This window comes from Passer domesticus, chromosome 1 (assembly GCF_036417665.1).
Source record: "Passer domesticus isolate bPasDom1 chromosome 1, bPasDom1.hap1, whole genome shotgun sequence".
Classification (NCBI taxonomy): Eukaryota; Metazoa; Chordata; class Aves; order Passeriformes; family Passeridae; genus Passer; species Passer domesticus.
This window is the reverse complement of record NC_087474.1, coordinates 39,532,685-39,552,092: the sequence shown is the minus strand read 5'-3', so window position 1 is coordinate 39,552,092 and position 19,408 is coordinate 39,532,685. Positions and strand designations below refer to the sequence as shown.

At 38.4% G+C, this 19,408-nt stretch overlaps 1 protein-coding gene across 8 annotated transcripts in view; it reads right to left on the bottom strand.

Annotated features, from left to right (window-relative positions):
• RBMS3 (RNA binding motif single stranded interacting protein 3) overlaps positions 1–19,408 on the bottom strand; it is a 704,594-nt gene that overhangs the window by 483,386 nt on the left and 201,800 nt on the right. For 7 of the 8 annotated variants that reach the window (XM_064415155.1, XM_064415140.1, XM_064415145.1 and 4 more), the window contains one exon: positions 6,077–6,250. In XM_064415155.1, the coding sequence (XP_064271225.1) occupies positions 6,077–6,250 (174 nt within the window). The remainder of the gene's footprint in view (positions 1–6,076; positions 6,251–19,408) is intronic. The other variant, XM_064415166.1, reaches the window with a different exon arrangement.

The following is a 19,408-nucleotide window of genomic DNA, read 5'->3' as shown; positions in this document are numbered from 1 at the left end:
AAGTTCATGTTTTTGAGGTTCTGTTCCTGTAGATGGAGGTAATAGATAAACAGAATAAATAATTTATGTCAGCAGTTAGCATATGGATTTGCAGCTGATCACTAAGCTACTCATTGCACCTGATAGCTACAACATCTCGTCAATTAAAAATATTCCTTTCTCCACAATCCTTCATTACTTTTCTCCTAACTGGCACAGCTTCTCTCTTACAGCACAACTGATACCTAGCAATAGAGATGTCATCCTTTTGATTCCCACTTTAATGACTGCCTCTTCATTTTATACTCTCACTTGTTCTTGCAGAATTTCATAAGGAACATGTCAACAACTACATAAAATAGCTTCTGGTAATACACTTATCTTTTACTTCTGACTGGGAGCTCTCTTTCCTACTTCTTTCCAGCCAGTGCTTGATCTTTCCCCAGATTTATTAATGTGGGAAAGCTGGGGCTGTCACCAACTTTAGAAGATCAAAACACATCCTTTACATTTTATCTGCTGTAAAACTGTGACCAAAGTGACATCTGGCAGATATTTTGTTCAATGGTCCTTCAAGAGTGTATAATTTCTTGGGCCCATTTCCACTTTTTTTTCATCTGTGGCCATTATAATGACAAGGGCCAGCAGCACCAAAGAAATACTGGCTAGAGAGTGGTAGGGAGCAGTCTCACATGAAAGGCCTATGAAGGTAAGAAAGGGTTAACACCAAGGACAGAGAAAGCCAAGACTTCAGAACTGCAAGTGTAATTGAGAGGTTCTTAGAGAGACACTTCCAATTCATGCCTACTGTACTATTTATTTCCTTTCCCATCACTGCTGATTATAAGGATGTGCATGTGTAAAAAGAAGTTTCTTCCTCTCTAATCAGACCAGCTCTGCTCTACGAATCCACAATCCACTGTTCGTGACATTACAAAATGAATCAGGCAGGAGGCTCAAGTCAGATCAGAAAGTGACAGCTTTTGTTTAAACAGATATCTTGGAAATTAGTGATGACAGGATTATACTGCATAAGCATTTCACTCTTTGCACTTTCTCTCTAGGAGAGGTGCAACAGAATTACTCACTGGAAAGATCTTAGTATTAAAAAAAAACCACAAACCAAACTTGATCACTGCTCTTTTCTACTTATATTTCTAGAGAAATAAAGGCTGTTTGGAATAGGACAGCCATGCTATGTATTGCATGCTTCCTGAATTTAGAGAAAGATGGTTCTTAAAGCATTACCTTTGCATTATAATGTATGGTCATCTCATATTTGGTTTGATATGTGAATTTGGTATGCATCAGTAAATTGCTTCTGTTGGTCTTATTTTGGTGTTATAGAACCAACATTGAGTACAATATTTCACTTACAAAAGTGTGTTTCCTAATTAGGTTTACATTTCAGAGAACAGGATCACATCAGAAAACTAGAGATTGATAATCAGCTCCAGCCCTGCCTTGAGAACCTTTTTACATCATTCTGCAAAGATTTTAGCCAAAAGCTTGATCTGTGTTTTATATATAAACATATATATAATTCTATATATACACTTAAAACTAATAACTTAGCCATTATATATATGTATACCTACAAATTGAGAGTTGTATCTCACACCCCTAGGTGGTTCCTAAACATTGTATTATCTAATCCCATAAAAATGGCGGGTTTTCTAATTTTATAAATGTATACAAAATACGTTGTTTAAACAGTCAGTCACTGAGAGCTCACTACAGATGTTAATCCAATTTGTGTGGTAATGATCAGAACAGTCAGTTTACATAAAGCATTACAGCTGTGCAATGCTGCAGTCCGGCAGTTCTGTCATCAGCAATGAGGTTTACCTACCTGGAACTGGAAATTTTTCTGATGGACTCTGCATAGTCATGCTGACAGTGAGTAAGCCCTTCCATTAGACTTGTCCACAGTGACAGCCTTGCTCCCTTTCTGCTTTTCTATCCAAGGATTGGCAGCGGAAATGTGTAAAAGGAGCTACAGCTCCTTCTACTGGGTCTTAAGGTTTCTAAGATTAAAGATTTGAGATCCTACTAGGGCTTGCAGAATTGAGTGGAAGAATGCCAGCAGTGTCTCATAGCACTCTGCATCACATTTCTTTTTAATTCTCCTTTTCACATTCCAACTAACAGCATAATTTCAGAAGCAATCACGCATTTAAAGAAGCCGTAGAAAGAAGTCTGGGGACAGACTGTTGGAATGGGGACTGCTAAGCAAACTGATTGTCTGATCCATATATGACATCTCAGATGTAACAGCTTGTAAACATTATGTGTAGAGCTTCAAATAATAACTCTACAGATTTAACCAATCATGCTTTGAAGGCTGTCACTGATCTAGTGGAGCATGACCAAATCCTGTTAGAGTGCAGAATAGATTCTAGCTGAAAGTCTTACATACGCTGGGTTGGGTATCTAGATAAGGATTTCAAAGACATTGTGCATGCTACAGAGATGCACATGGAGAAATTAATACACACAGCTAAATTCACCCTCCCATGGGCATACAACAGAGGTTTCAACCCCTGCAGGGTAACACACTTTGTAACAGTTCTGTCTGCTTCATCAGAGAGTATCACATGGCCAAATTCCTTCATAAGTAAGGACTGACTTTCACAAAGGTGAGCATGGCAGGTATCTGAGACTGCTATATGAATACCCAAGAAAGGCATAAAAAATTCCTTTACAATTTCAGCTGGAATACTCCAAAGCTGATGAGATCTGTGTAAAACAACAGTACAGTCTTAGTTCATTTGTTAGAGTTAATTCAATGAACAGGATTTCTGAAAATCTGTGAAATTCTATCATCCTTCCAGCAAAATGTGGAGAAAGGGAAATTAAATGAGTCTTTGAGACTTTTGAAAAAGTATGGGTAGGAAGCCTGTGTAGATGTGAAAGTGCTCAAAAGACACCATCACTCAAAGGTTCCTATCTTGCCCAGCAGGGATAATCAGAATTACTTTGTCTATTTTTTATCTTCCTGTGTGAAGAAAGTTCAAGAGAAAAGCATGACTAGGTGTCTTCTCCTATTCTGAGCAATATATGCTATATTTTTCTGGCTATAAGCCTCTGAGTGTGAATGCCAGAATTTCAAGCCCCTAATATCAAAAAATAATTTCTCTGTAAGGACCATCTACCACATTATCATTTATATTAGTATACACAGATCCTGCAGGGTATCCTGCTTCCCAGTATAGCCAGAAATTAGCACCTTCTTGTTTGTTCAAAAGCTGCATTGCACTGTTGACTGGGTTGATATGCAGTCTGGTTTTCTCTTAGATAACTCAAGAGCTGAAAAATTACCCTGTTTAAACAAACTTCCTGTTCTTTTCTTTCCCTAGAGTGGAAAGACTGTTTTTACTCAATGATTGCAGCGCTATGGAAGAGAGATGCCAAGGGCGCTCTCTGATAAAAGAAAATAAAAACCCCACCTTTGGCTCTGACATACTCAGGACCAGCCAGAGTCATAAGGGTCTCTTAACATTGCACTGTGTAAGATATTTTTTCTTTCATTTAGATTAAAAAAAAAATAGAGAATTGATTTATTTTTTTAGTTACATTTGGCCCAATTAAAATTAATTTTTTTTTTTGTCTCCTTCGGCTTTTCTCCAAACAGTAGAGAAATCCAAAGCTTTTCTCTTGGCACTGTCTTCAGGGACTAATACCTTTAAGTACTCCAAGGGTAGATCCAGCTCCCTGACATTTGTCTGCCTTGAACTTGCACAGCGCTTGTAAGTTTGTTAGCCTCCAAAGTGTCAAGGAGCTGCAATGATCTTTAGACGTATTCCATGTGGGAGGTTTTGCAGAAACAGCTTCATACAGCTCTACAACCTACAACTTGTTCTGGTGAACCTGTGTCAGATGAGGGCAAATAAAATCCTCTGAAGTAAAGTAGATATCTAGTTCAGCATGTAATACTGGGAAGATTCACAAATAAAGAAGCTCCCCTGTATCCAGCTTTTATTGTTTTAATTTACCATTAAAAGGTTGGTTTGAGCTCAGATTAAACAAATCCAAGTTAGAAACAGGAACCAGACTGAGTCTAACTTTATCATATACCATGAGACAGATATCCAAGGAAATATTAAGGCTTTTATTTTTTTCTTGGAAACTTGAAATTCATTTGATGCTGCAGAAGGGAGGAACTGATTTTCCTGGAGTTCCTTGCCCAGGCCCTGCTTATGGACTCACCCTGAGAGAATACAGAAGTAGGGAAGGTACAGAAAAAGCATGTGATCACAGTAGTAGGCACTGCAATGGCAGCTAACTTGTTACAGCTTCTTACCACCAGTTTAAGAAATCTATCCAATCTCTGCTGAGCAGCACTGCAATGGAGCTCCTCAGATGAGCCAGAACCAAGAAATGTGCCAAGTTTTGCGAATGTTTAACCCCAGGGACACTGAGGGTAGGGCTAATCAACAAATCTGCAAAAAGGTTTGTGCAATTCTGCACATTCTAAAATCTCTGCTTTCCAGCAATCAGCTAAATCAACTTCCAGACTGATGTATCATTTCCAGTGACTACATATTAAGATGTTCAATGAAAACAAATATAATATAGATCTGTACAACCTACAGATATTGTACCACAATTCTAGTGGAGGTACCCTCAACTTTAGTCTAAACAAAGGAAAGAGGAACCGTGGAAGTAGCTTGAAAAGGCTGAAATTTCAATTCAAATTTTAAGCTCCCTTCCAGGAAGTACAGGATTCTTCTTGTATGCTCTTTTGCTAAGCAGAGTCAAACCCTGAGTCACAGAGGGGATAGTGTTTATTCTAACTGATCAAAGTTAAGAAGCAGTTAATGATTTGAATACCCACAGTTTAAGATAAATTAAGCTGTCATGGGACTCTTTTTGAGCCATCATTCTAAACAGAAAATATCTGTGCCCTTGTGATGTCAAATCCTTTTTATTTCTTCACAACAGTTCTTATAATTTTCAATGACACCATAATGGACATAAGCAAACAGAAGAATCCATAGAGATGTTTAATTTATTCTGAGAACTTATCATCCCAGAAGAAAAAGTAAGATTTTACAAATGTATTCCTCTCCTTCATTTCAATTACCATGTTAATGTTTGAGACAATTCCTAACCCAAACTTCTGTCCAGAAGTCTGCTGGCAGGTAAGATAGCAAATCTAAATCAAATCACAAAGATCTTGCAATAAGACTGCACAATTTCCATTCTGTACCAAAAGCTGCACTTTCCCATTTCCCTACAGGAATTCACTACAGGATGGCAAAACTTCATTACATACACACGGCAGGAGGTTAAGATGCTATGTCTTTTAAGAAGTTCTATAACCAAATGTCCAAAGCTAAGTTCAAATCCAAACATTAAAACAACAAAGTGTGGAGTGGGGAAGAAAGGAAGATTGCTTACACTAATGAGATTTTCCCCCATTAACTCTCTTGGGGTCTTTCAAAACCAGAAACTACATGAATGAAAGGGCTCTGCTATAAGCAGTCGACAATACCAATGTGACAAAATTCACTGTCCGCCTATAGTTGTGACCCTTTTATGACTGTCAAATTAAAACACACAGCAACACTGAGCCACCCTTCCACATTCTTTTTGGCCACCAGTTCATGCAATTATAGAAGACCAGCAGTCTTTGCTTAGCAACAAGATTGCATGTTCACCACTGATCACATTAATGATAAAGCAGTGAGTCAAAACAAATCTAATGATGAGAAGAGATGCTCTCCTTCTCTGACTAATCCACACAATTTAAAATGTCTGAAATAGAAAGAATAATTCATTCATCTTACAGGCTCACCAGAAACAGAAATGAGGCCATCTGTAATACTGCTTTTCAGACTGTTTCTGACACCAAAACCCAGGCATACAACAATAATTTCATGCAAGGCATAAAACTTTCACATTTGCTTATGTCTAAGACTCATTCTAATATTTTTTCTAGAGTTTGGGTTAGTATATGTGAGCTGTTCTCTCTGGCATGGGATATAAACACTGCTGGAGAATGGTGCTGAACCATCAGCCCCTGAGTGCCTCCACCTCGCAGGGAATCATAGAGCCCATTCAGGTAACTGCAGAAAAGATTTTCATTACTTACAGCAGGATGTCCAGCACAGTAGGTGTAGCTAGCATGAGACTGGTAGTGCAAGCTTGCTCTTGGAAAGGTGTATGTATTCCAAGCAGGTTGGCTGCTATTCCACTGGGAGCTAAAGCCAGGGCTCATGGTCACTCTCGATTTACTGTTTTGGTACGTTCTCACTGTGGAGCTGGACTATCAAAAAAGAAAGAAATGCAACGTAAAAATAGCTTTTAGGGTAGAATACAAATAATGCAGCTATAAATCATCATTGTGCATACATATAATGCCACATGGTCTGGAACTAACTTGAATGTTTCCTGTAAGGAGCTGGGAAAAGCAAAAACTGGATTCCATCAAAGATATCAGTGAAAGAGCTATTTCACCCTAATGCCCAAAAGGAAGACTGATGACTGTAAGACTTCAGGCTGGGGTATAAATCATATGGACAATCGATAAATGATAGAAGTAAGGGGATGTTCTGAAAATGTGTAGAAGGTACAATCCCAAGATTAACTGTAGAAACTTCCATCTTTTTATTATATTGACATTTATTGATCAACTGATCAACTATGGCCATTTTACAGTATGTGGCAGTTTGGGGCCAATGTTTAGCTCTATTTCTTAAAGACTTGAAATTCCATCTAGTGGCTAGCTAAGGCTGAGCCATCACAAAGCTACATATCAAATATGCAACCTTCTAAGCACACTATAAAATTTCATGACATTCTAATTACTTAGGGAAAAAAATCTAAAATCTTGAATTTTTTTTTAAATTCAATTATTTAATCTGAAAGTAACCTGGACTACAGATATGTAAGTCACATGTATTCTTTCTGTCCTTCTCTCATTTTACTTTAGTTGTACCTTTCTTCTTCTGGTCCTTGTTTTATGAAAAATATTCCTAATAAACATCTTCACTGTTAGGGGTGGTTTATTAGGGCAGCAAAAAATAATCAATTTTCAAAAGAGTAGAAGATGCGTAGAAGTGGATGCATTTTTAGCAGGTATTTAGGTTGGTCTTCAAAGACATGCAAATCTACTTTTTATTCCATATTCTGCTCTTCATTTCGGTTTTGCTTGCTATCTTTTTATTGGCAAAGGTGTTCTAAATTTCCCATGCAAATTTACCCCAGCTAATTGTAATTATTATAAAACAAAAACCTATTATTTTTAGAGCATTAAATTTACACTGACCTTGTTTATACAGTGAAAGCTCAAGAAATACAAACACAAATAATATTTCTTAGAAATGCTTATAAATGTCCCTGTTAGTAAATTGATGCTATCAATTTCAAAAGCTATATTCAAGAATGACACTTCATTTATTTTTACCCTCCTTTCAAAGACAACTTTTATACATCATACGTGTAGCATTAACCAAATATCAATATGGGCCACCATCAAACAAGGTGTTTCACATGATCCAAGACCATTCTTACCCTGAAGTGCTTACAAGACAAATGAGAAGGTCAGGGAAAGGATGAAAGCGCAGAGTCTGGTGTAGAAGGAAAACAGCTTCATAAACATGACTTTCAGTTTGATTTTAGAGCTTCAGCTCAGTTTCATTGTGAGAGAATTAGAAAAATGAAAGGAAAAGAGGACAGAGAGAAGACATACAAAAAGGTTTCAAGGACGCATTCTAGCTGCAAAAATATATAAGCTGTAGTCTTTCCAATTTTTAATACTGTATTTAGACCAGCTGCTTGCAGAAACTACAGGCCATGCTGGCATGGGCTGAACATGCCCTCTTCATTTAATTTAATTTTCAAAAGTTTAAGTACACAAAGTTTGCCTCAGTTATCAATTGCTGTATAAACTTTAAGTTCAAGAAAAGGCCAAACGACTTCCTGCATGTGTTTATTTCCTGTGCCGCCGATTAGGAAGCCTGAAAAGAGCAGTTTCCGCTCACCAGCTCTCAATATCTCGACAGATTCGCCTCCCGCCCCCACTCCTAAGAGAAGGATTCCTGCGGTGTGATTTCTAAAGATTTAACTTACGACTAGCTGAACACAAAGCGTATGAATGAACACTAAAACCCACACTAAACTCTCATTAGTCACTGTGTGTGACAAGTGGTTACTTTGTTCTTACAAAAGGCTTTAGGAGAAAAAAAATATCTGCCCCTACAGTTAAAGGGGCTTATTTGAAATAAATCTTTTTGTATGAATTTAAATCATGACAAATCAAAGGAAAGAGGCTATAGCTACAGCTAGGAAAAAAATCCCCAAAAAACCAAAAAAAAACAACTGAGGAGTTTTAATGTGGGGTTTTTCTTTTTTTTTTTCTTTCCCCTTTTACCCTCTTTCCCCAAAGAGCAGAAACTGCATTTTCTTTCCTTTGACATGTTACTTATCTTTCAGATCACTCCTCAAAGACAAGTCTTTCTTTCTGGGCCCTGGTAGACTTGCTTCTACATAAGAGATGAAGGCTAAGTTTTGTTTCGGCCAGATCAAGTAGGTTTTTAGCCCTAATGTACTTTTCCGTGTACATTTCTCCCCTTTATAAACATCAGATATTCAAGTGTGGCTGCTTATTAACTCCTCTTGAGAAGCTGATCCCTCGTTGAATATTCTGTGAACACTGAGCTATTCTATCCTAATAATAACTTTGCTCCTTCCTATTATTTCTGATGGGTTTTCATTGTATGGACCAGTGGAAGGTATCTGTGGCTGATGGGATGTAAAGGTGCATTGTCAGTTGTGATAATTGTTAACTGATTATTTTCACAACAGCAGCGAACTCCACCACAGTAAGGAGAGATGTGCTACTGACATTATACAGATGGGCATAATCCCTGTTCACTTCTGAGAGAACAGAAGCAAAAATGAGCCTGCTTTTCACACAGCCTGCCTGAGTTGCTGGACAGCCTTCTGCCTGCTGCCTGGCTTTTGTTTGTGTGCCACACAAAACGCCCTCCCCGTTCTGTCCCCATGCTGGAGGCACGGTTCAGCCCCAGTGCTAAATCCAGGCACAGAGTTGAGCCCCTCTGCCCTGTTTCTATTCCTTCACCCAGCTCCTACCCCACATGGGGTGCATTAGGAACAGTGAGGCATTCAGAGCACCAAGGACACAGAGAATCCTTTCCATGCAGATGTCTCAGGATGCAGAAGCACAAAACGAGACCCCACAAACCCCTTAGGGTGGCTGGGAGCCATGGGTGAAAGGTCCCTGAGAGGAGACCCCTCTGCTCTGAATAGCTCTGGTCAGGGACCACCATGTCTGAACCCATAAAAGCTGCTCTCTAGCTGCTGGATCCCCTCCAGAAAAAACCCAGAACACATAGCAAAACAAAGCAAAACCAATGGAGACACTCACAGGATAATTGGCTTTGAAATATTGAAGAAATACAGCTTGTCTGCCAGAAAATAGGGATCTCTGCACCACCAGCCTCAAAGTCCCAGGACAGCCTGGCCCCCTCAGGTGGTCAGGGAGCAAGGATATGAGACCAGGGATTCCAAAAGTTGATGGTTTGATTTTCTCTGCTCAACAAAACGCTGCATACCTCTGCAGCCTTCTCAGCATAGTGAAGAGGAAGCTCTGGGGAAGACGCTGGACCAACTGGGAGAGCTGGAAGGGGACAATGGTGGCCGGGGGCAGGTGCCCAGGTGCTGGCAGTGCAGGACAGCCCCTGCCAGGTGAGGCTGGGGCTGTTCCCTGCCACACACAGCCATGCCCGGCTGGCTCCCGGCCACCCACACACTTCGGGGCCCGCCTGGGCCCTGCAGCCAAGGCACCGCTGCCTCTGGGAAAAGGGATTTTGGAAAGAGCAAAACACTGCCTGGGAGTGAGGGGAAAAGTGAGAAACATGCCTGTGAACACGGGGGGAGAGAGGGAGAAGGGTGAGGAGGCTCCTCTTAGCCCCTGGAGAGCCCACCTGGAGCAAATGTGGGACAGGATGAGTGAAGAAAGCCAAGCTGGAGGAGCTGGAGATGTCCTTAAGGAACTCTGGCCTACACTAGAGGATGAAGAGCAGGACAGGGAGAACATCCAACCTCCCTGGGCCAGCAAGAATGGGAAGCAGGCTCAGGAACAGAAAAGTGAAACTGAGCCTGGGAAAAAGGCAGGGTGAAGAACAGGTGGGTATTGTCATAATTTCTCCTTCTTTCTCACAATGCCAACTTATTCTAACTGGTAGTAAGTTATTTTTCCCACATGGAGTCTGGTTTTGCCTGTGAAGGTAATTGCTAAATGATCACCCTGCCTTTATCTTGACCCATGAGCTTTTCCACCTTATTTTCCACCCTGTTTTTGTTGAGGAGGGGGAGTAAAAGAGCCTCTGGATGGGTGTCTGGCTCACCACAAACTGACAGGTCTTGTGGCATGGGAGCTTTTAGGATTTAGAAGTGTGTCTCTTTCCCTTTAACTACTGATGCCATCAAGAAAAGGAATCACCTCTCCCCATAATCCTAATGTCTTCTTTATAGCTTTTAGGTTGTCAATGGCAGGCCACCACTGCCACTTCTGGGACAACCCAGTCACCTTCTCTCAGAAAACTTCTGCAGGATATTATCAGATTAAAATAAACAAAACCCACCACCAAACCCAAAAACAACCCAAAAAAACCCACAAAAAAATTTGCCCTCCTTGTTATGTCTTGCCAGAAACAAGAAATATTATAAAGCAAGAGGATATTTTTTTTTTCCTTGAGTAAGGCAGTCCAGTGCCAGTCCAGACCCCAAAGGCCTAATGCAATGTAAAATTGAGATGAGTGAAATTTAAATGTCTAAGCATATTTTAAAGTGTAACTTTTTTTTTTCTTCCTGTGCCTTAATTTCTCTGTCTTATAAGTATGAATAATCTCACTTTAAAACTTTTAGAGTAACCTTTTCCTTGTGTTTGTAAAAGATTTGAATATTTTTGGACATAAGCATGAGTGAAGTGGAAAGTGTTATTAGTATTATTAGTACTTCTTGAGCTTAACTGCTTTCGGTTCTTAGTTCTTGTAATAACTGATGTGTGAAGTCTAATGTGGAAAAAATAGAACATAGTATTTATGGAACACTTTTTATCATCAAAGCACTGTGCACATTTTAAATGGTGGCAATATTTTTGACTGGGGCAACATTTCCAGGTTTTAAAGAACTTTATAATGGATGTAAGAGCTAGCAGCCTCTCCTTTCTATTTATATGTGAATAAAGCACACCCTTTGCCTACGACATTAAACAAAACTGATAGTTCTGACACAGCCTTAGCCTTCATGTCATCACACCCAGGTCCTCCACTCTTTTGCATTTCAGTGTCATCATGCAGTAAACTAACAGGAAAACTATGTGCTAACTTCTGAATTTCTACACCACGTCAAATGCAAGATTTACTACATCTATCAGACACCTTTCTGCCAAACATTCCAAGAAGCCATGATTATTGTTGGCTTTGGCACTCCAAAAGAAGGGAGAGGCTCAAATGTTCTCCTCCACACTACCTCTTGACTAACATTGACTTTAAAAAAAACAAAACCAAAACCAATTAAAAAACCAAAACCAACAAACAAGGGGGATTAAAGAGGTGTAAGCATCTGGATTCAGCCTCCCATTTCCTCATCTTTTAAAAGCAACTTGACAGAGCTATGATGTCATTTTCTTAGCCCACACAATTTAAGCTGTTTTTAGTCCCCTGAATTTTCATTATAGAATGGTTCTGTCTTCAGCTGCATCTTCTGGGTTCTTTTTTTTCTGAAAGGAATTGTGATTGAAAGGGTATCCACCCGCTTTCCATATCCCTTCAAGGGATTTGACATCTCCAATTTTGGATGCTAAAATGATTACAGAAGATGGGAAAAGCCAAGGAGAGAAACTGCAATTCGGGAGGTACTGCTTTCAGGAACTCTCTCTGCCTGTATTTGGATCAGGCCATGATGCAAAGCACAATCCTGTGCTCTTAAAAGTTTGGATGCTTTACAAAATACTACTGTTCCCATACTAGAAATCAAAGGTTTCCTATAACCTGTAAAAATAAGAAATGAAAATAGCTTCCTTGGAACATTATTGCAGGAGCTAAAATGTTAAGGGGTTTTTTTATGCTCAGAGAAAATATGAAACTGGCAAACCAAATCTGAAGTTAGTTCATCACAAAATCCCCCTGAGAGACCTTAAAGATTTGGGAAACTGAAGAGCAAAGGTTTTTTTTTCTTATGAGGTTGTTATGAAAACAAAACATGGAAGATAATGCAGATTTGTTTTGGGGTTTTTTTTAATGCCAGAAAAGAGGAATTTTGTGCTACTACTTTTCCCAACATAATCATTCACCATAGCTTGCAAATATTTTACAGTCTAGGACCAGATTCCATCTGTTTCAGTAAGAAATTAGTTTTTAATATTTGGCCATTGCAGATTTCAAGTTTATCAAGTCTGTCTCATAACCTTTAAAACAAAACTTTAGAGACATGACCAAATTTGAGAGAAACATTGTTTTTCCAGACATGGGATTGAAACTCAATATGCTCTACCTGGAAAAAACAGGATCAACTGAGAGAAATAGCATTCCACTGAAACCACAGAGAAATGATGAGGCTGTATTTCATATCTCAGCATACGTGTAAGATTACAGTGGATCCAAAAGCACTGAGCGCTTGCCCCACATCATGCCAAAACCAGGATGTGCAGCCCATCTGCCCCCTCCCAGTAAGTGAGAGAGGAATGCTGTCCATGGGACAGCCTTGCTTGGCAGGCAGGCTCCCTGCCAGCCAGGTGAAAGGGACCCAGGTCTGCACAGCTGGAATACTTACAGCTGGGGCTCTGTACGAATGCTAAGTTGGGAGACTTTTTAGGATAGGTCTCAAATAACTCAAGGAATGCAGTCCAGAAAAAGATTTTGCCATTCATTATTTCCCCCCAGAGTTCTTATGCCTTGAAAACAAAATATATATGGCTTTCACACTTTCTGGTTAGAATTGCTGTCATTTCCAGTGACAACACTGTAATTCATGTTGTACTTTTAACTGTTACTTGAATCCCAAGAGCATTTTTTTCCTGGGCAAAATATGAAACATTGCTCTTGTAGTTACAAGAGAGTGAGCAGAGGAGCTGAAAAAATGAAGGCCTTCACAGCTTGAGGAAGAGGCCATGAAGAGGCTGGTTTTCTGCCATCTTAGCATCCACACCAGGGGCAAAGAATTAGTAATAGGAGATAGGCCAGTGGTAATCCGGATTAAAGCCTTAAAACCTCTTGGCAACCTGTGTGGGACACACAAAAATGTTGCTGTTACCTGGTGGTTTTCTATGCAAGAGACCACTGGGTTTCAGTCAACTTCTGAACACACACCCCTCTCCAAAAGCACTACCACCACCAGTTCTCAGCAGGCAAAGTCAGTGCAAAGGCCAAGAGTCTCAAGAAATGCTCCTGTACTTCAAATTAATTTCTCCAGAATAAGAAAAGGAATTTTGTATGCATAAGAGACACCTCTAATGCTTTTGTTACCCATGTAGTACCAAGCCATAGGGAATGGGGACATTCATGCTTCTGGACCACTCATTTGTATGTCTTCCTTCCACAGAAAGGAAAATGAAAGGTGACTTTCCAAAACATATGTATTTTATTTGTTTAACTTTGTTACTTTCTTTGTAAAAAGTAAACTGGGATTAAAATGTATTTCTGCTACATGGGATTCTTTTTGGTCTAGTTTAAACCTTTGATTTACTTTTAAACACAGAGAATATCTTGACTCCAAGTAAGGCCATGTCAAAGTTTCTTCTGTTCAGAATATTATTTAGCCAATGCATTGTGATAAATTTAAATCATAACAACCTCAGAAGGGCACTGACTGTGACCTTCTAATGGTAGGTCATTAAGTAATTATTTTCTGAAAATAAATCACAGTGGCCTTTGTTAAATTTACTCCAGCCTTTTTTAAAACATCACGGATGCAATTTAAAGCAGTGAAGCATTGTGTTAACCCAAGAGGAGCATGAACTGACTGTTTCTAGTAAACTCTGGTAAAATAGCACAGGCTAAGACCCCTTCACAGATGACCTGAATACTTCTGAATTCTAAAGGAGTCACCCACATAAAGTAAACCACTCAATGCAATACTCCTACAAATGCATATACAGCCCATCTGTACAGAGTGACTAGAGAAAACTATGTTCTTCCACCAGCAGCTGTTAATCACATAAGTCACAGAGGCGAAGAATTTGTTCCAGATCAGAAAATCTATTGGTGAACACTACTATTAAGGATATTTGTTGACAACATAGAAAGCATATCACTGACAGACCTCCAGAGTAATATTCTTACAAGGTCTAAGAATTCCTGTCTCATATGTGCCTGTTGCCACTCTTAAAGGAGTTTTCTGCAACATACACAGTAGTATTTGGGACTTACAGCCTTCCCTTGTTAAAACACAGAAAAAAACAGAGTGCTGTAAAAACTGGAAAAAAAAAATATTGTTATAAATGTATTTCCTTAGGATCACATTTCCAGGTACACAGGGCTCTTCCATCAATTCTGCTGTAAGTCAACAAACCACTTATACCTACATCTTATTTTTCTGTGTAACACTAACTGCAACACAAGTTCAGGAGCTTTACAGATTAATGACTGATTTTAGCATTTACCTGTGTGCCAAGTTGGGACTTTTTACAGACAGCTAATATCTTTTGTGAAACTCATTATTTTTTGATAGTTTGGGGAGAAAAATAATTATTTTATTAACACTTGAATTGCTTCCCTTTTTACAGTACCCAAAGGTATTTTTCATTATGTTCTACAAGATCTTAACATTTTTTCTGATGTATCTGTTTACTTCATGTATATTGAATTACTCCATGAACAATAAATCAACCACTGTCTTGGATACAAAATGCATTTTCCTTACACTAGATCTGCAATACACAGCTTTTTTTAGACAACTCCAAGAGTAACTGCTGACTGACAGTTTAAGCAAATCTGAAACATTAACCAGTGAATGTAATCTGGACTGAGATACCAGGGAAGAGGGATGCTTATGAACAACTGAAAAATGTCCATGGCACAACATCACTTCTACAAGTCTACCAAATATAGTTAAATTTCTTTTCCTGGCCGCAGTAGGGCAAGTGTTGATTCCAGGATCACCTGCATATTACAAGCCTTCACGTACAGAAAATGCTTACTTTACTGAATGAGTGCAGCTATGAAACACATTTGGCCACTGGGAAGAATTCTATAAATCCTACAAAACTAACCAATGTACCATTCTCCTGCTAACTCCTGTGGATGGGCTTGCATGCTTTTGTAAACCTCACCGTGGGATTAGGACATTTATCAAAGCTATGATTTCCTTCCCATAATGTTATATCTATTGTATACCAGGAGTTCTGCAGGTGCATGATTTATCCATCCTGTCATTAGCTACAATACCCTGCAAACAGTTTTTATTTTCTGCTGGAGAAACAAATACTCCTCTCATAAATTGTTTTACTGCTGATTGGTGAGCAGGCTCTTGCTCCCTTGACAATAAAACAGCTTGGTTTCTCTGACCATGGAGTTATAATTTTCAGTACAACAATCTGAAGCTCAGCATCATTTCTTATGGAATTAAGGAATATAGGGAAAATTATAGTTCAGTTTTCAATATCACGCCTGAACTCTCATTATCTGTTAAGCACCAACACGTTTGATCACTTGAGGGACATTACAAACAACATAAAGATCCAACCAAGGGAACACAGGAGGATGAAGCAAAAAGCAGATAAATAGAACAGACAAAATCATCTTGTTAAATTGAAATGAAAACCAAATATTAATTTTGCTACTTGAATCAGGACTTGCCAAAGTTTTTCATTGGGGTGAAAATGCTCCATGAATATTTTAAAAACAAGGAGCAAACTGGAGAGCCAGGAAATCCAGGAATGAAAAGCTATTTCTTACTCAGTGAAATCAGACAGGCCTTTCACTCAAATTAATTATTCATAGAACCACATATATTGTATATGACACATTTGAATGTGAAAAGGCTAATATCCTCTGTCTTTTCTAGTACTCAGATGATCCATTAGAAATGTAATAGACAGTCTAACAATTCCATGACTTCAGTAGGACAGACAAAAAACAAAAGAGGAAGTGGAATGAACTACAAAGAGAAAAAGAAAATAAGAAGACATTTTCAAGACCATCTCTCAGGGTATTCCAAATCAATTTCAACTGCCTCAGATAACTGTTGAGTATCAAATACAGAACAGAGGAACATGCACACAGGGCTACTGAGTTGTCAAGAAAAGCTGCTTTTTCTTCCCTTAAGCTTTAGGCACTCATACTGGAGAAGAGAGAAATTATTAACTTATAAAAAAGGGAAGCTTAACTTAAAAACCGGGAAGTTGATTATAAACTGTATGATTTCAGTGTAGTGAGGACTTCCAGGATACATCAATATACAGTTACAGCTTTCATTTAAAAATAAGTAAATCTCAATGAAAAATGACATTAAAATTTCCAAAATAAAAGACAATAGAAATACCTAAGAGACAGTATGCTATGGGATCAGAGCTTAAAAAATTTGCTTAATTTTGCTTTTATTCCCCTGGGGGAAAAAAAAGGCAATGAAAGTCTATTAAAATCCAAATAATTCTGTAGATTATTGACAATCCTGTAGTCTAAACTAGTATGAAGGAGTCACAGGCATCAACAAACAAACAAAATACTATTAAGTTAATGGAACACTTAGTGAATCTGAAGGAACAGAGCAGCATGAGGTACACATGAGGCACTCATGCTGAACATCTGACCATGCAAAGCTTCTCTGGCTTTGGTCTGCACAGCATTTGGAACAATGGAGCTACTCACGACCTCAAAATAAACCATGACTATAAGCAAACAAATGCCTGACAAAGCTTTGTCAAAACTACTTCTTGAGTTAAACACAGTTCTCTTGTGCATCACTGTCTACTGTATGTAGAGATAATATCAATCAAATGCTTCTAAATATATTAAAATGTTTTTACTATAAAGTATCAGTGTGAATGCAAACAAGCAACCTCCCCATAACAGTCCTTTCCCTTCAAAGTATAAGCCACTCCTTTTATTCTTACCAGCTAAAGATACAGGGTTGACTTGCTTTTGGCAAAGCCACAAGTGTTTCAGATTGGCATTTTATACTTTATGAATTGATAAACCAAAATAACAACAACAAAATGCCAATTACTTACATTTTAGAAAGGTTACTGCAGTAAGAAAAACCCAAGCAGGTCTGAAAATAGCTTCAGTTGTCATGAAATTACACTGCTGAGAAAAAATAAGCTCAACACACTACACATTGAGGGGCTCTAAGTGGGAAGCAGAGATCTTTTGAATCCTGTTGGAGGGTGCTCAAATAAGAGAAGTCATTGAGCCTCAAGAGAGGAAATCCAGCTGAAGCTCCTCAGAGCCTGGCATGTGGAGCTGTACTTCTTCACTTAGGAAACACTGACAGCTAGGGGAATAACTCAGTGCAACTCAGCCTAAGGGATTTTTTTTCCCTAGTGCCCAATGCGATGAATAAAATTCAGATCCTTCTTACTGAACTTCAACATCATAAACTTGACAGGTAATGGGGGGACAGAAACCTCTACTTTTGTGTCTCTCCCTGATGCAACCAGAGCCCCCTTTCATATTCCCAAATGTTTCTTAAAATGTTAAAATCCAGATTTTAAAATATAAGTACAGCAATCATGTCCAGGCTGCAAAAATCAGATGAGAAATTAACAGATGGAGCAGAAGAGAGAAGATGACCAGAAACCACAGCAGAAGGCTCTGAGGATAAACAGACACTGTCCTGTCACATTGTTCCCAGTTGGTTTAAAACCTCTGCTTCTCAAGTCATAGCCTTTCTAGAACTGATGACTATATTTCCAAAGCCTGAAGATGAGTAGAATTTCTTACCCCTCTGTAAGGACACTGGTCTTAAAACGCTAAAGAATTAACAGAAAATTAATACCCTAGAAATTCCTTTAGAAGGCATATTTTGAATCTCATGTTTCTTTGTCAGTAGATGATCCCTGCAGCTCTGTGCTTAGATAATACATTTCAGGAAAATTTCCCATGCAGTCTATTCAGTCATATCTTTTGTTTCCCGACATGTACGGGTGCCATAACCTTATAGGAGAAACAGGAAAAAACAGTAATAATGAAATATTTGTACAGAAGCTTTCAACATTAGTTACCCTATTCTACCTGAACAGTTCAGAACTTTTGAAGATTGTAAAGAGATATTTTTGGAGGCACATTATTTGTTCAGTTTAAAATATATTTTAGAAGTTCCAATCACCTATAAGTAGCTTCATGATTATTTAAGTGCAACTTTCAGTATCTAGTGAACTGTTACATAGATACTGAGAGGGTAGAGTATAGATAGAAAAGGAATCTCCTCTACTATATCTGGAATAAAAAGATGGTTTTCCACCTAAGGAGGAAAACTATTATTTGGAAGATCAAAAATCACCACTACCTCTGAGTCAGGCTTCTTGTGTGACTTAAACATTGCACAGCTCTTTCCTGGCCTCTGTAACAGAATTTACTGGTTCCTCTTTTGCACCCTTTGGGAGAATGTGTGACCTTTTGTCCGTTCAAATTTTAACAGCAAAGTCCCAAATCAATCACCAATCATCTAATCACTGAATCAGGTTTTTGGTCAATTTTCAGGTATATAATGAGTATGAAAGCTTGTATAATCGAGAACAACCACAACAAAAGACACAGAAAGGCCTCCAGTAATTCACATATATCATGTAAGTATAAGTAGAATTAATTAAGTTGAATAAATAACAACACAGAGGATGTTTCCAATTTTGTTTAAATCCGATGGCAGACTAATTTTTTAATGAAACAAAAAGCAGGAACATGAATTAGGCGGATTTAAGAAACAGCATAAAAGAGCAAAGACGGGGGAAGTAAATTTGAGGAGCTGAATCATTATAATAGAGCCTTACTCCATCTCATTCAGCTATGTATATTTGTATGTATACATCTATGCCTATATTACATAAGGGGAAAATGCTGAAATTAAAACCACCTTGTTACAACATTTTGAAAATTCTTTTTTACTTATATATTTCAAAAGAAATCTCTAGAAACATTTCTTTAGGAGGAAAGGGTTAATATAATTTTTTAACTGTCTGCTGCTAAGATTTTATGTAACATGAATCATGTAACAGAAAGACACAGGGAAAAAATTACAGTCTACAGCTTAAATATTGAAGAAAATCCAAATCTATTTATGTCCCTATCTTCTGTAATTTTAGAAATATCTGCTGTACATTGTCATTATACCCAAATATTGTTTGCAGATACTGCTGCGCAACGGAGTAGTCTGTTAAAAGGTTGACAATGCCATCAAATATTTGAACAGTTTAAGTCTAAGTAAAAAAATCAAGTGGATGCTGAATAGATACTAGTCACAC